Source organism: Heptranchias perlo, unplaced genomic scaffold (assembly GCF_035084215.1).
Source record: "Heptranchias perlo isolate sHepPer1 unplaced genomic scaffold, sHepPer1.hap1 HAP1_SCAFFOLD_378, whole genome shotgun sequence".
Classification (NCBI taxonomy): domain Eukaryota; kingdom Metazoa; phylum Chordata; class Chondrichthyes; order Hexanchiformes; family Hexanchidae; genus Heptranchias; species Heptranchias perlo.
Window position 1 is genome coordinate 1 of NW_027139390.1, and position 17,420 is coordinate 17,420.

A 17,420-nucleotide genomic window follows, 5' to 3' on the forward strand; every position below is an offset into this window, starting at 1 on the left:
TGAACCCTACCCTTGTGATTTGCCCCCCAGCCGGTCGATCGCTCGGCTGCCCACACTCGGCCAATCGCTGTACCCAAGCTCGTAGCTGGGAGGGGGGGAGGGAGTTTCTCCATTTTCCAGGTGTGATGGAGGATTAGACAGGTACTGAGGGTTTCACTTTGTTCCCCGCCAGCCCCTGCTGCTCCCCGGAGATCTGACGGATGACGGGATTGTGAAGAAGGTGGTTGAGGAAACAGTGAATCATTACGGCCAATTGGACGTACTAGTGAACAGTGCAGGGATACTGATGATGGGGACCATCGAAACCACAACCATGGAACAGTTCGATCAGCTTATGAACATTAACGTCAGGTACAGACTCCTCCCTCGGGCCCCTCGCCCTGTCCGTGTCTCTGTTTCTCAGGCTATCTCGGTCTCTGCCTGTCACATTCCCTGTCTCTCTCTTCCCCACCCCCCAGTCTCTCTGTGTAGAGGAACATCTAACCCGTGCTGTACCTGCCCTGGGAGTGTTTGATGGGACAGTGTAGAGGGAGCTTTACTCTGTATCTAACCCGTGCTGTACCTGTCCTGGGAGTGTTTGATGGGACAGTGTAGAGGGAGCTTTACTCTGTATCTAACCCTGTACCTGCCCTGGGAGTGTTTGATGGGACAGTGTAGAGGGAGCTTTACTCTGTATCTAACCGTGCTGTACCTGTCCTGGGGGTGTTTGATGGGACAGTGTAGAGGGAGCTTTTCTCTGTATCTAACCCGTGCTGTACCTGTCCTGGGAGTGTTTGATGGGACAGTGTAGAGGGAGCTTTACTCTCCATCTAACCCATGCTGTACCTGCCCTGGGAGTGTTTGATGGGACAGTGTAGAGGGAGCTTTTCTCTGTATCTAACCCGTGCTGTACCTGCCCTGGGAGTGTTTGATGGGACAGTGTAGAGGGAGCTTTTCTCTGTATCTAACCCGTGCTGTACCTGCCCTGGGAGTGTTTGATGGGATGGTGAATGAAACCAATCTAACATTCTCTGATACAGTATGGTGCAATGATGTTAACTATTGTATCTGGTACTCCACTGAATGGCTCTTATTACCAGGTAGCTTGGTGTTACTGGGAGTTACCCCCTGATGGACAGGATTTAACTTCGTAGCAACGTCATAGTAATATATAAATCACCTCGCAAATCCCCCTCGACCGACCAGGCAAAGGTCTCAATGTGACCGTGTGCGAATAGAGTGAGCTCTCAGGCAGTGATTTAAGTGGTAACATTGGGTGTTCATCTCTTGCCCCACAGGTCTATCTACCATCTCACTCACCTGGCTGTTCCACATCTCATCAAAACTAAGGGCTGCATTGTGAACGTGTCCAGTGTCAACGGGCAAAGATCGGTGAGTGTGGACAAGCTGAACAGATGGTTTCTAGCTGTTGACTAACTGATGCCTGGGAGTGTATTACCCTCCTGTTCTGCCAAGACTTTGCAAACTGTGCCCTGAGTTTCCTCTGTTGTCCCTCCTAAGCCTCAGATACAGGTTCTACCCACTCTGCCTCTTCTCTGCACCCTTACTGTGTTGAAGTTGAGACTTGTCACACCGCTCCCTACTCCTTACCTCCCTCCATCTTCCCTTCCTCCTATAATCATTGCCAAGCCTGATCTACCCCGATGCGTGCACATTCCAGCAGGGGCCTATAGATGGTGATCACTAGCAGCAATCTGGACTCTCCCTATAGGAAGGATATTGAGGCAATGGAGAGGGGACAGCACACATTCATAGCACGCTGCCTGGTATGGGGGAAACGCAGATACGGAGAGAGAGATACAGCACTCTCACCTCTGATTCAGAAGGTTGTGGGTTCAAGCCCCACTCTCGAGATTTGAGATCATAATCCAGGCTGACGCTCCAGTGCTGAGGTACAGTGCCCAGAACTGAAGGCAGTAACTCGAGATGGGGTCTAACCAGAGCTCTGTACAGCTGTAACATTAACTTCCTCCCCTTTATTATCCAACCCCCTTGAGATAAATGCCAACATTCCATTAGCCTTTTGATTACTTTTTCTACCTGTCCACCAGCTTTTAATGATTTCTGTACTTGGACCCCTAAATCTCTCTGCTCCTCCACAGCTCCTAGTCTCTCAGCATTAAGAAAAGATTCCAATTTGTTTTTCTTAAGTCCAAAGTGGATGACCTCACACTTCCCCACATTGAACTCCATCTGCCACAGTTTTGCCCACTCACTTAATCTAATAATGTCCCTTTGTATCTTCCTGTTCCTATCTACACAACTTATTGTACCTCCTAACTTAGTGTCATCTGCAAACTTGGATAAACAACTCTATTTATTTGATAGATTTTTGGAGTCTAAGGGAATCAAGGGATATGGGGATCGGGCAGGAAAGTGGAGTTGAGGTTGAAGATCAGCCTTGATCTGATTGAATGGTGGAGCAGGCTCGAGGGGCCGAATGGCCGACTCCTGCTCCTATTCCTTATGTTCTGTTTCTTCATCCAAATCATTGATACATATGGTGAAAAGCTGAGGTACCTGTGGAACATCACCTAGGGAACACCACTGGTCACATCCCACCAAGCAGAGAACGCTCCCTTTATCCCCACTTTCTCTCTCCCAACCCCCCCTGCTCCCCAACCAACTTCCAACCCTCGTCCTAAAGCTACCGCCAATTCCGAGCGCTTTTAGTTTCGCTAATAATCTCTTCTGTCCATGTAAATAATATCCATAGACATTCCCTTATTCACCACGTTAGTGACCTCCTCAAAAAATTCCACTGGATTAGTCAGACACGACCTGCTCTTCACAAATCCACACTGGCTCACATTGATCAGTTCAGATTTGTCCAAATGCTCAGTCACTGTCCCTAATGACATATTTCAGTAACTTCCCCACAACTGACATTAAACTGACAGGTCTCAAGTTTCCTGGTTTCTCCCTCACTCCCTCCTTCAGTAACGGAGTGATATTTGCACTTTTCCTGAATCTAGAGATTTGAAAAATTATGACTGACACATCTGCAGTGTCTTCACCTATTTCCTTTAATACCCTGGGGTGGAAACCATTGGCTCCTGGAGATTTGTCGATCTTAAGTCCCATTATTTTTTTCCATTACCATTTTTTACTTCTGTTAAATCCACTAAGTTCCTCCCTTTGATTTTTTTTTAGGTTCCCTTATACCACTGTTATTTTATCCTCTTTCTTTATTGTGAAAACAGATACAAAGTACTCATTTAACAAGCCTGTCATTTCCTTATTATCCACCATAGTCTCACCTACATCTGTCTTTAATGGGCCCACATTTCCCTTAGCCACTCTGTCTCAATATATTTATCAAAACATTTCCTGTTAGTTTTGATATTCCTTGCAAGTACAGTGAAACCTGTACAAACGGACACTCCCAAAAAAACACTTATCGACAGTCCCAAATAACTTGTATCGTAACAGATACAAGCTGCACCTTGAACCCACGGACACTTGCAAATTACAAACAACGGACAGCCTTCAATGTACCAAGTCCGTTTACAACTTAAAACACGGGACACGCAGGTCAGCTCGAGGCAGCAGTGGGTAAAAGAACTGCTTTTAAGGAATGGGGTGCTCTTTACCCAGCACCCATAGCAGCAGAGAAACCGCTCCGTCCCGGGGGGGCGGGGCGTCTGCGCGGCTCCGTCCCGGGGGGGCGGGCGTCTGCGCGGGCTCCGTCCCGGGGGGGCGGGCGGTCTGCGCGGCTCCGTCCCGGGGGGGGCGGGCGTCTGCGCGGCTCCGTCCCGGGGGGGGCGGGCGTCTGCGCGGCTCCGTCCCGGGGGGGCGGGCGTCTGCGCGGCTCCGTCCCGGGGGGGGCGGGCGTCTGCGCGGCTCCGTCCCGGGGGGGGCGGGCGTCTGCGCGGCTCCGTCCCGGGGGGGGGCGGGCGTCTGCGCGGCTCCGTCCCGGGGGGGGGCGGGCGTCTGCGCGGCTCCGTCCCGGGGGGGGGCGGGCGTCTGCGCGGCTCCGTCCCGGGGGGGGGCGGGCGTCTGCGCGGCTCCGTCCCGGGGGGGGCGGGCGTCTGCGCGGCTCCGTCCCGGGGGGGGGCGGGCGTCTGCGCGGCTCCGTCCCGGGGGGGGCGGGCGTCTGCGCGGCTCCGTCCCGGGGGGGGGCGGGCGTCTGCGCGGCTCCGTCCCGGGGGGGGCGGGCGTCTGCGCGGCTCCGTCCCGGGGGGGGGCGTGCGTCTGCGCGGCTCCGTCCCGGGGGGGGCGGGGCGGTTTCCCCGCCACTATGGATACTGGGTAAAGAGCTCTCCATTCCTCAAAAGCCAGGAATTGCACCGGGAAACGTCACCATCTCACTCCACCAATACATTGGGTACTGATGAGCTGCTAACAGCCTCCTACCCACCCCCAGCACTTCAAATATTAGCAGCTGCAGCATAGGGGGGTCACGGACAGTGGTCTGCAGGACCCCCTCCTCCAATTTGGCTGGGGTCCCCCGAGGATCTATCCTTGGCCCTCTCCTATTTCTCATCTACATGCTGTCTCTCGGCGACATCATCTGAAAACACATCCGGTTCCACATATACACTGTCGATCTCACAACCAACGGATCAGATCAAAGCTCTGCAGTCCTGCCACATCCAGTCGTGAATGGTGTGTGGACAATTAAACAACTAACGGGAGGAGGAGGCTCTGTAAACATCCCCATCCTCAATGATGGCGGAGTCCAGCACGTGAGTGCAAAAGACAAGGCTGAAACACTTGCAACCATCTTCAGCCAGAAGTGCCGAGTGGATGATCCATCTCGGCCTCCTCCCGATATCCCCACCATCACAGAAGCCAGTCTTCAGCCAATTCGATTCACTCCACGTGATACCAAGAAACGGCTGAGTGCACTGGATACAACAAAGGCTATGGGCCCCGACAACATCCCGGCTGTAGTGCTGAAGACTTGTGCTCCAGAACTAGCCACGCCTCTAGCCAAGCTGTACCAGTACAGCTACAACACTGGCATCTACCCGACAATGTGGAAAATTGCCCAGGTATGTCCTGTCCACAAAAAGCAGGACAAATCCAATCCGGCCAATTACCGCCCAATCAGTCTACTCTCAATCATCAGCACAGTGGGAGAAACGTCACCACACGGACTGCAGCGGTTCAAGAAGGCGGCTCACCGCCACCTCTCAAGGGCAATTAGGGATGGGCAATAAATGCCAGCCTCGCCAGTGACGCCCACATCCCATGAACGAATTTTTAAAAAAACACCCAGCTCTACCTCACCACCACCTCTCTCGACCCCTACATTGTCTCTCGTTTGTCCGACATTGGATGAGCAGAAATTTCCTCCGCTTAAATATTGGGAAGACCGAAGCCATTGTCTTCAGTCCCCGCCACAAAACTCCATTCCCCATCCACCGACTCCATCCCTCTCCCTGGCCACTGTCTGAGGCTGAACCAGACTGTTCGCAACCTTGGCGTCCTATTTGACCCTGAAATAAGCTTCCGACCCCATATCCTCTCCATCACCAAGACCACCTACTTCCACCTCCATAACATCGCCCGTCTCCACCCCCTGCCTCAGCCGCTGAAACCCTCATCCGTGCCTTTGTTACCCCAGACTCGACTATTCCAATGCTCTCCTCACCGCCTCCCATCTTCCACCCTCCATAAACTTCAGCTCATCCAAAACTCCTGCTGCCCGTATCCTAACTCGCACCAAGTCCCGTTCACCCATCACCCCTGTGCTCGTTGACCTACATTGGCTCCCGGTCAACCAACACCTCGATTTAAAATTCTCATCCTTGTTTTCAAATCCCTCCATGGCCTCACCCCTCCCTATCTCTGTAACCTCCTCCAGCCCTACAACCCTCCGAGATCTCTGCACTCCTCCAATTCCGGCCTCTGGCACTTCCCCAATTTCAATCACTCCACCATTGACGGCTGTGCCTTCAGCTGCCTGGGCCCTAAACTCTGGAATTCCCTCCCTAAACCTCTCCGCCTCACTACCTCTCTCTCCTCCTTTTAAGACGCTCCTTAAAACCTACCTCTTTGACCAAGCTTTTGGTCACCTGTCCTAATATCTCCTTATGTGGCTCAGTGTCAAATTTTGTTTGTTAATCGCTCCTGTGAAGCCTTAGGACATTTTACTATGTTAAAGGCGCCATATAAATGCAAGCTGTTGTTACACGTTCTGGATTCAGCTGCTCAGACACCGGAGCTGGTGAAGGGATCGATGACCCACCTGATCCTCACGTTCACCCCGATGACCGATATTTACTGTGTTTTTTAATCTTTTTGGCCTCCCATAGTTCCCTGGGGTTGTGGCCTACTGTGTGTCGAAATCTGCCCTGGACCAGTTCACTCGATGTGTGGCTCTGGGTGAGTGCAGTGCAGTTGTGAAATTCTCCTCCCGGTTTGATGTTAAATTACATAACTTTTTAATCTGAACTCCGTTTGGTGCTGAAGATGAGGGATGTCAGGGCTTTTCAATTCAGGCACTCAGTGTCAGCATCAAACACTCCCAGGGCGGGTACAGGGTTAGATACAGAGTAAAGCTCCCTCTACACTGTCCCATCAAACACTCCCAGGGCAGGTACAGCACGTGTTAGATACAGAGTAAAGCTCCCTCTACACTGTCCATCAAACACTCCCAGGGCGGGTACAGGGTTGGATACAGAGTAAAGCTCCCTCTACACTGTCCCATCAAACACTCCCAGGACAGGTACAGGGTTGGATACAGAGTAAAGCTCCCTCTACACTGTCCCATCAAACACTCCCAGGACAGGTACAGGGTTGGATACAGAGTAAAGCTCCCTCTACACTGTCCCATCAAACACTCCCAGGACAGGTACAGGGTTGGATACAGAGTAAAGCTCCCTCTACACTGTCCCATCAAACACACCCAGGCAGGTACAGCACGGGTTAGATACAGAGTAAAGCTCCCTCTACACTGTCCCATCAAACACTCCCAGACAGGTACAGGGTTGGATACAGAGTAAAGCTCCCTCTACACTGTCCCATCAAACACTCCCAGGACAGGTACAGGGTTGGATACAGAGTAAAGCTCCCTCTACACTGTCCCATCAAACACACCCAGGCAGGTACAGCACGGGTTAGATACAGAGTAAAGCTCCCTCTACACTGTCCCATCAAACACTCCCAGGACAGGTACAGGGTTGGATACAGAGTAAAGCTCCCTCTACACTGTCCCATCAAACACTCCCAGGACAGGTACAGGGTTGGATACAGAGTAAAGCTCCCTCTACACTGTCCCATCAAACACTCCCAGGACAGGTACAGGGTTGGATACAGAGTAAAGCTCCCTCTACACTGTCCCATCAAACACACCCAGGGCAGGTACAGCACGGGTTAGATACAGAGTAAAGCTCCCTCTACACTGTCCCATCAAACACTCCCAGGACAGGTACAGGGTTGGATACAGAGTAAAGCTCCCTCTACACTGTCCCATCAAACACTCCCAGGACAGGTACAGGGTTGGATACAGAGTAAAGCTCCCTCTACACTGTCCCATCAAACACACCCAGGGCAGGTACAGCACGGGTTAGATACAGAGTAAAGCTCCCTCTACACTGTCCCATCAAACACTCCCAGGACAGGTACAGGGTTGGATACAGAGTAAAGCTCCCTCTACACTGTCCCATCAAACACTCCCAGGACAGGTACAGGGTTGGTTACAGAGTAAAGCTCCCTCTACACTGTCCCATCAAACACTCCCAGGACAGGTACAGGGTTGGATACAGAGTAAAGCTCCCTCTACACTGTCCCATCAAACACTCCCAGGACAGGTACAGGGTTGGTTACAGAGTAAAGCTCCCTCTACACTGTCCCATCAAACACTCCCAGGACAGGTACAGGGTTGGATACAGAGTAAAGCTCCCTCTACACTGTCCCATCAAACACTCCCAGGACAGGTACAGGGTTGGATACAGAGTAAAGCTCCCTCTACACTGTCCCATCAAACACTCCCAGGACAGGTACAGGGTTGGATACAGAGTAAAGCTCCCTCTACACTGTCCCCATCAAAACACTCCCAGGACAGGTACAGGGTTGGATACAGAGTAAAGCTCCCTCTACACTGTCCCATCAAACACTCCCAGGACAGGTACAGGGTTGGATACAGAGTAAAGCTCCCTCTGCACTGTCCCATCAAACACTCCCAGGGCAGGTACAGCATGGGTTAGATACAGAGTAAAGCTCCCTCTACACTGTCCCATCAAACACTCCCAGGACAGGTACAGGGTTGGATACAGAGTGAAGCTCCCTCTACACTGTCCCATCAAACACTCCCAGGACAGGTACAGGGTTGGATACAGAGTAAAGCTCCCTCTACACTGTCCCATCAAACACTCCCAGGGCAGGTACAGCATGGGTTAGATACAGAGTAAAGCTCCCTCTGCACTGTCCCATCAAACATTCCCAGGGCAGGTACAGGGTTGGATACAGAGTAAAGCTCCCTCTACACTGTCCCATCAAACACTCCCAGGGCAGGTACAGCACGGGTTAGATACAGAGTAAAGCTCCCTCTACACTGTCCCTATTTTGAGTCTTAACTCCATTCTGTCCCTCCCTGACTGTCAGTCAGTTTGATTTCAAAATGTTTCATATTTTGATGTCTTGCTTTTTAGAATTAAGCCCAGCTCTTTGTGCCTCGTTTCATTTGTCGTCAGTCTCACTCCAAATATTTCCTTGAGCTCCTGGTTTTGTTTCTCTCCTCGCTTGGAGAGAGTGCCGACAACTGTGCCTGGGTGTCATGTCTGTCTCTGGGCTTCAGTGCCCTGGTTTCAGAGACAGGAATGTGAACACGCTCCCGAGGAGTTGGTTTGTGTGATTGCGTTCCCGGTATGATCCTCACTCGGTGGGAGCACAGATCAGAGCGAGGGCTGGAACGCTATCCGGTTTGTTCAGGTCCCCACACTCCACGTGTGGAGAGAGGTCCTCACTACCTGGGTCCCCTGTGGTCTCAGGATCCTGGATCTGTAGACGGGAGACGTGCTATCGAAGCCCAAGACACAGTGGACGGTTTCTAAATGAGTGAGTGAGGTCCCAGTGTAACACTTCGTTTCCCCCCATAGATCTGGCCCCCAAGCAGGTTCGGGTGAACGCTGTGTGGTGAGTGATAGAGCCGGCATTTCTCTCCCCATTTCTATTCTATTCGCGGGTAACACGTCCTCTCCAGTGCTAGATCAGCCCTTTCTCTCTCTGCCCGTTTCCCCACTCCTCTGAAGGTTGCTGTCCTGTTCGTGTTCCACAGACACTGACTCTCACTGGGGGACAGTCCCACAGACACTGACTCTCACTGGGGACAGTCCCACAGACGCTGACTCTCACTGGGGGACAGTCCCACAGACGCTGACTCTCACTGGGGGACAGTCCCACAGACGCTGACTCTCACTGGGGGACAGTCCCACAGACGCTGACTCTCACTGGGGGACAGTCCCACAGACGCTGACTCTCACTGGGGGACAGTCCCACAGACGCTGACTCTCACTGGGGACAGTCCCCACAGACGCTGACTCTCACTGGGGGACAGTCCCACAGGCGCTGACTCTCACTGGGGGACAGTTCCACAGGCGCTGACTCTCACTGGGGGACAGTTCCACAGGCACTGACTCTCACTGGGGGACAGTTCCACAGGCACTGACTCTCACTGGGGGACAGTTCCACAGGCACTGACTCTCACTGGGGGACAGTTCCACAGGCACTGACTCTCACTGGGGGACAGTTCCACAGGCACTGACTCTCACTGGGGGACAGTTCCACAGGCGCTGACTCTCACTGGGGGACAGTTCCACAGGCGCTGACTCTCACTGGGGGACAGTTCCACAGGCGCTGACTCTCACTGGGGGACAGTTCCACAGGCGCTGACTCTCACTGGGGGACAGTTCCACAGGCGCTGACTCTCACTGGGGGACAGTCCCCACAGGCGCTGACTCTCACTGGGGGACAGTCCCACAGGCGCTGACTCTCACTGGGGGACAGTCCCACAGGCGCTGACTCTCACTGGGGGACAGTCCCACAGGCGCTGACTCTCACTGGGGGACAGTCCCACAGGCGCTGACTCTCACTGGGGGACAGTCCCACAGGCGCTGACTCTCACTGGGGGACAGTCCCACAGGCGCTGACTCTCACTGGGGGGACAGTCCCACAGGCGCTGACTCTCACTGGGGGACAGTCCCACAGGCGCTGACTCTCACTGGGGGACAGTCCCACAGGCGCTGACTCTCACTGGGGGGACAGTCCCACAGGCGCTGACTCTCACTGGGGGACAGTCCCACAGGCGCTGACTCTCACTGGGGGACAGTCCCCACAGGCGCTGACTCTCACTGGGGGACAGTCCCACAGGCGCTGACTCTCACTGGGGGACAGTCCCACAGGCGCTGACTCTCACTGGGGGACAGTCCCACAGGCGCTGACTCTCACTGGGGGGACAGTCCCACAGGCGCTGACTCTCACTGGGGGACAGTCCCACAGGCGCTGACTCTCACTGGGGGACAGTCCCACAGGCGCTGACTCTCACTGGGGGACAGTCCCACAGGCGCTGACTCTCACTGGGGGACAGTCCCACAGGCGCTGACTCTCACTGGGGGACAGTTCCACGGGCGCCGACTCACTGGGGTACGGGTGTCGGTGCCCTCCAGTACCTTGCCCGTGTGCCCACTTTCATCTGTGATCCTGGACAGTGGGTGCTGAGGCTATTTGACTGTAGAGGGCATCGCTTCTGAGCCTGGTCCTGTCCGCCCCTGACCATCACAGACATGGACTTCTGAACAGGAAGCACAGCTAACATCTCCCACCCCACCCGGGGTACTGAGGCCAATTACAGCACTGCCTCCTGATTCCCCAGCTGATGTCACCCGACCTCTGTCTGAGGCTCACCTCACAATCAGCAACTCACCCTTTGTCATAGAGTCATAGAGTTATACAGCACAGATAGAGGCCCTTCGGCCCATCGTGTCCGCGCCGGCCATCAGCCCTGTCTACTCTAATCCCATATTCCAGCATTTGGTCCGTAGCCTTGTATGCTATGGCATTTCAAGTGCTCATCCAAATGCTTCTTGAATGTTGTGAGGGTTCCTGCCTCCACAACCCTTTCAGGCAGTGAGTTCCAGACTCCAACCACCCTCTGGGTGAAAAAGTTCTTTCTCAAATCCCCTCTAAACCTCCCGCCTTTTACCTTGAATCTATGTCCCCTTGTTATAGAACCCTCAACGAAGGGAAAAAGCTCCTTAGTATCCATCCTATCTGTGCCCCTCATAATTTTGTACACCTCAATCATGTCCCCCCTCAGCCTCCTCTGCTCCAAGGAAACAAACCCAATCTTCCCAGTCTCTCTTCATAGCTGAAGCGCTCCAGCCCTGGTAACATCCTGGTGAATCTCCTCTGCACCCTCTCCAAAGCGATCACATCCTTCCTGTCGTGCAGCGACCAGAACTGCACACAGTACTCCAGCTGTGGCCTAACCAGTGTTTTATACAGCTCCATCATAACCTCCTTGCTCTTATATTCTATGCCTCGGCTAATAAAGGCAAGTATCCCATATGCCTTCTTTACCACCTTATCTACCTGTTCCGCCGCCTTCAGGGATCTGTGAACTTGCACACCAAGATCCCTCTGACCCTCTGTCTTGCCTAGGGTCCTCCATTCATTGTGTATTCCCTTGCCTTGTTAGTCCCTCCAAAGTGCATCACCTCGCACTGGTGGAGTCATTTTCTATTTGAGATAGACGATGACTCTTGGGGTCCTGAATTGGTGCTGGAAGTCCGTCTGTCGCCCCGTCTCCGTCTGTCGCCCCGTCTCCGTCTGTCGCCCCGTCTCCGTCTGTCGCCCCGTCTCCGTCTGTCGCCCCGTCTCCGTCTGTCCGCCCCGTCTCCGTCTGTCGCCCCGTCTCCGTCTGTCGCCCCGTCTCCGTCTGTCGCCCCGTCTCCGTCTGTCGCCCCGTCTCCGTCTGTCGCCCCGTCTCCGTCTGTCGCCCCGTCTCCGTCTGTCGCCCCGTCTCCGTCTGTCGCCCCGTCTCCGTCTGTCGCCCCGTCTCCCGTCTGTCGCCCCTCTAACTCTCTTCTTCCTCTCCAGCCCTGGAGTGATTGTCACTGAAATCCACAAGCGAGCAGGCCTGAGTGAGGGGAGTTACAAGGAGGTAGGTTACGGAATGGTATCACAGGAGGGTCGGGTCTGGGCTGCTGGGTTCTGAACCTGAGCTGTGCACTCAGTGACCCCTCACTGTAGCACTCGACTATTGTTGGACCTCCCTCTGTAATGGAGAGAGGCTCAGTCGGTACACGTTAGGGTGCTTCCCTTGGGGACGGACCTCTGCTTTCAGTTTTTGGATCCAGTTGAACTCTGGAGTCTCAAAATGACAGCACAGGAGACCGTTCGGCCCATTGAGCTTATGCCTGGAGACGCATACTCCAATACTCCAATCCTTGTTCCCTGCCCTCCGTGTCCCGTCAAAACACCCCCAGGGCAGGTACAGCACGGGTTAGATACAGAGTAAAGCTCCCTCTCTCTCACATCCACCTATGATGCTCTTGTCCCCAGCAAATGCCTTACTTTCTCCCATCCCAGTCTTTTCCCCTAATCTGGGCCACATCTTCGCTCCCTTAAATCCAAGGGATGCAGATTTGAGCGTATATTTGGTGCACAATTGGTTCAGCCATTCATCGCCAGATCTGGCTGGACCACATAAAGCACTATCGGGTCCTGCTCTCCTCTGACAAAACTGCTCACTATTCCAGGATCATCCTGGAATGTAACGATAACCCCCGGCTTCTCTTCTCCGCTACAAACCGTCCTCTTAAACCCCTCCCCCCTCCCCCCTCCACCCTCACCTCCAACAACAAGTGCGAGGAGCTCATGGAATTCTTTGTCACTAAGATTGAGACCATCCGTTCCGCTGCCTCTGTCACTTCCCTCCCTTCCCTTAGCCCACCGAGCCAAACTTCCCCTCCGGTTCCCCCTGCCCCAGCCCTGAACTCACATCTTTCTCTAGTTTCTCTCCCCTCTCCCCTCGTTCACTCTCCGAGCTCATTTTGACCATGAGACCCACCTCCTCCTGTGTTCACCTTATTCCCACCAAACTGCTGACCACTCAACAATTTAGATATTGTTAACGGTTCCCTCTCCTCAGGTACTGTCTCCCTCCTTCTCAAATCTGCCGTCACCACCCCCTCAAAAAAAAAACCCCACCCTTGACCCCTCTGTCCTTGTAAACTATTGCCCCCTCTCCAACCTCCCTTTCCTCTCAAGTCCTTGGACGTGTTGTCACCTCCCAAATCCGTGCCCATCTTTCCCCAACTCCATGTTTGAACCTCTCCAATCAGGTTTGCCCCCCTGCCACAGCACTGAAACGGCCCTTATCAAAGTCACAAATGACATCCTGTGTGACTGTGACCGTGGTGAACTCTCCCTCCTCATCCTTCTCCACCTGTCTGCAGCCTCTCACACGGTGACCACACCATCCTCCTCCAACGCCTCTCCTCCGTTGTCCAGCTGGGTGGGACTGCCCTCTCCTGGTTCCACTCACACCTATTCAATCCTGGCCAGAGAATCACCTGCAATGGCTTCTCTTCCCACTCCCGCACCGTTACCTCTGGAGTCCCCCAAGGATCTATCCTCGGCCCCCTCCTATTCCTCATCTCCATGCTGCCCCTCGGAGACATCATCCGAAAACACGACGTCAGATTCCACATGTACACTGACGACACCCAGCTCTACCTCACCATCACCTCCCTCGACCCCTCCACTGTCTCTGATTTGTTACACTGCTTGTCCGACATCCAGTACTGGATGAGCAAAAGATTTCCTCCCAACTAAATATTAGGAAGATCGAAGCCATTGTCTTCAGTCCCCGCCACAAACTCCGTTCCCCATCCACCGACTCCATCCCTCTCCCTGCCCACTGTCTGAGGCTGAACCAGACTGTTCGCAACCTCATCGTCCTATTTGACTGTGAGATGAGCTTCCGATCACATTCTCTCCATCACCAAGACCGCCTACTTCCACCTCCGTAACATCGTCCCTGCCTCAGCTCATCTACTGTTGAAACCCTCATCCGTGCCTTTGTTACCCCCCAGACTCGACTATTCCAATGCTCCCCTGCCCGGCCTCCCATCTTCCACCCTCCATAAACTTGAGCTCATCCAAAACTCTGCCGCCCGTATCTTACCTTGCACCAAGCCCTGTTCACCCATCACCCCTGTGCTCACTGACCTACATTGGCTCCTGGTTCCCCAACACCTCCAATTTAAAATTTTCATCCTTGTGTTCAAATCCTTCCATGCCCTCACACCTCCCTATCTCTAACCTCCTCTAACCCAATACTTTCCCGCTCTCTGAACACTCCGTTTTCCAATTCTGGCCTCTTGTGCATCCCCCTCCCTTCATCCCACCATTGGCGGCCATGCCATCAGCGCCTCGGCCCTAAGCTCTGGAATTCCCTCCCTAAACCTCTCCACTCTCTCCCTCTCTCTCCTTTTTAAGACGTTCCTAAAACCCACCTCCTCAACCAAGTTTTTGGTCACCCCCTCCTAATATCTCCTGTGGCTCAGTGGTCGTTCTGATTATGTCTCTCTGATGCACCTGGGAAAACTTTACTAGGTTAAAGTTGCTTTTTTTTAATTACGTGTTGTCGGGATATGGGTGATACTGTCGAGGCCTAATTGCCCTTGAGAAGGAGGTGGTGAGCCTCTGACTTGATCCGCTGCAGTCCGTGTGATTAAGGTTCTCCCACAGTGCTGTTAGGTCGGGATTTAGGCAAGTGGAGAGTATTCCATCACCCTCCTGACTTGTGCCTTGTAGATGGTGGAAAGGCTTTGGGAAGTCAGGAGGTGAGTCACTCGCCGCAGAATACCCAGCCTCTGACCTGCTCTTGTAGCCACAGTATTTATATGACTGGTCCAGTTAAGTTTCTGGTCAATGGTGACCCCCAGGATGTTGATGGTGGGGGGATTCGGTGATGGTAATGCCGTTGAATGTCAAGGGGAGTTGGTTAGACTCTCTCTTGTTGGAGATGGTCATTGCCTGGCACTTGTCTGGTGTGAATGTTACTTGTCACTTATCAGCCCAAGCCTGGTCTTGCTGTGGGCTGGCATGGGACTGTTTCATTATCAGAGGAGTTGTGAACGGAGCTGAACACTCCAATCATCAGCGAGCAGCCCCACTTCTGAGGGAAGGTCATTGATGAAGCAGCTGAAGATGGTTGGGCCTAGGACACTGCCCTGAGGAACTCCATTGGGCCTAGGGACACTTGCCCTGAGGAACTCCTGCAGCAATGCCCTGGGGCTGAGATGGTTGCCTTCAATAACCAGGCGGTAGCATTGGGGGGGGGGGGGGGGGGGGGGGGGAGAGTGGGGTGGGGGGAGGATTAGTAGCGAGTCGGGGGGGGAGGCAAAAAAGTGGGAACGGGGAGAATGTTGCAGTGAGGGGGAGGGGTAGCAGTGAGTGGTGGGGGAAAGAATGAGAATGGGCGACAGGGTTGCAGTGGGGGGAGTGGGGAGGGGGTTGGAGGGGAAGGGGGTAGCAGCAAGGTGGGGGGGAGGATTGGGGACATGGACAGGGACAGGGTTGCAGTGAGGGGAATGGGGGAGGCGGAGGGTAGTAGCAAGGTTGGGGGGGAGGAGTGGGGGAGAGGGGTAGCAGTGAGGTGGGGGGGGAGGAGTGGGGACAGGGGTACAGTGGGAGGTGGGGCTCGGGGAACGTGCCAGTTCTGACTACATCCCTTCTTTCCTTTTCAGTTCCTGAATAAATGTAAGGTGACCCACGCCCTGGGACGTCCGGGGACAGTGGATGAAGTGGCCCAAGCAATCGCGTTCCTGGCCTCCGACGCAGCCTCCTTCATCACTGGTGTCACGTTGCCTGTGGATGGTGGGCGACATGCCATGTGCCCACGCTGAGCGGGGTAAACCCCGTGTACGGTGGGAGGGTGCGCCAGCTGTCTCCGAGGGGCATTCAGAGCCAGTTTAGTTTTGTATTTCCCAGTGGCCCCAGCAGGTGCATCGATTGAAACCCCATCACTGTGTCTGAGTTTATAAGGAGAAGGGTTTTCCGTGTATTCTGAGTCCGGACGTGATGTTTTGAGAAACCCCAGGGGAAGGGGTCAAAGTGCACAGCGGCCGGAGTTTTTCCATTCCACTCGATGTCTCCTTTTCAGTTGGATCAAAATCAATAAAAATTTGCATTTCTCTCGTTCTGAAGAATGTTGTTTATTTTATTTTCACTGTGGTAGAATTTTGTACAAATTGAGATTGATTTCCTCCCCCTCCTGTCTCCTCCCCTTTTTCTTTCTCTCTCTCTCTCTCTCTCTCTCTCTCCCCAGGCTTCCTTCACAGCCTCCGGTTAAAAGCCCTTCTAACCGGGTACAGATAGGTCTTGTGCTCCCGATGCTGTTATGGCTGAGTTTGGGCTCCTGGTTTCAACCACTGAGAGAATGGCATTCTGTCCATTCTACCGTTGCTGATTCACTTAAACTGTAAGCTGCTGATTTGGGCTCTGGGTGATATTTACCCACATTTAGCTGCCACCAACCAGATCTCTCAGCCCTCCTGCCAGCTCCCCACACCTTTGGTACCTTCCAGACTGGACTATTCCAATGCTCTCACTGACCAGCCTCTTATCTTCCCCCCCCCCCCCCCCCCCCCCTCCATAAACTTGAGCTCATCCAAAACTCTGCTGCCCGTATCCTAACTCCACAAAGTCCTGTTCACCCATCACCCCTGTGTGCTCGTTGACCTACATTGGTGATCCCGATCCAGGAACGCCTTTATTTTAAAATCCTCATCCTTGTTATCAAATCCCTCCATGGCCTCGCCCCTCCCTATCTCTGTAACCTGCTCCAGCCCTACATCACCCTCCGAGATCTCTGCGCTCCTCCAATTCTGGCCTCTTGCGCATCCCCTGATTTTAATCGTTCCACCATTGGCGGCCCGTGCCCTTCAGCTGCCTAGGCCCTAAGCTCTGGAATTCCTCCCTCCTAAACCTCTCCGCCTCACTACCCCTCCTTAAAACCTACCTTTTGATTAAGCTTTTTTGTCACCTGTCCTACTATCTCCTTATGTGGCGCGGTGTCAAATTTTTTTGATAATTGCTTCTTGGAAGCATCTCTTGGGACATTTTACTACATTAAAGGTGCTACATAAATGCCAGTTGTTGCAAGCACACCCATGCTGTGGTACGGATAAGGGACTTGGACAGCTTACCCAGGACTGACAATTCCTCGCTAATTGCATCCTCAACCACTGGAGGTCACGGACTGCCCACCACACCTCCCCTGACTCTCCCACTGGCAAATGCCACGTTGTTCGACACCTGCATACAGGCTTAAAATACTAGTTGATTTATTTACAGGTTTGAGTAATATACTGAAGCCCAAGTTCAGATGGGCTAGCGGAGGGATAGCACTGGTTTACGACACTACCACCAAACATTCTTCTAGCACCTTCCTTTAGGGAGGG

At 53.5% G+C, this 17,420-nt stretch overlaps 1 protein-coding gene across 1 annotated transcript; it reads left to right on the plus strand.

The window, feature by feature from the left end:
• Positions 1-172: 172 nt before the first annotated feature.
• zgc:101858 (uncharacterized protein LOC449555 homolog) lies at positions 173-16,166 on the plus strand (the record flags this gene model as incomplete). Its single annotated transcript, XM_067978738.1, has 6 exons — positions 173-351; positions 1,278-1,371; positions 6,264-6,333; positions 9,048-9,084; positions 12,046-12,109; positions 15,705-16,166. Coding segments are annotated over 6 exons (603 nt in total), but the record flags the coding sequence as incomplete, so codon positions are not given.
• Between the last annotated feature and the right edge of the window lie 1,254 nt (positions 16,167-17,420).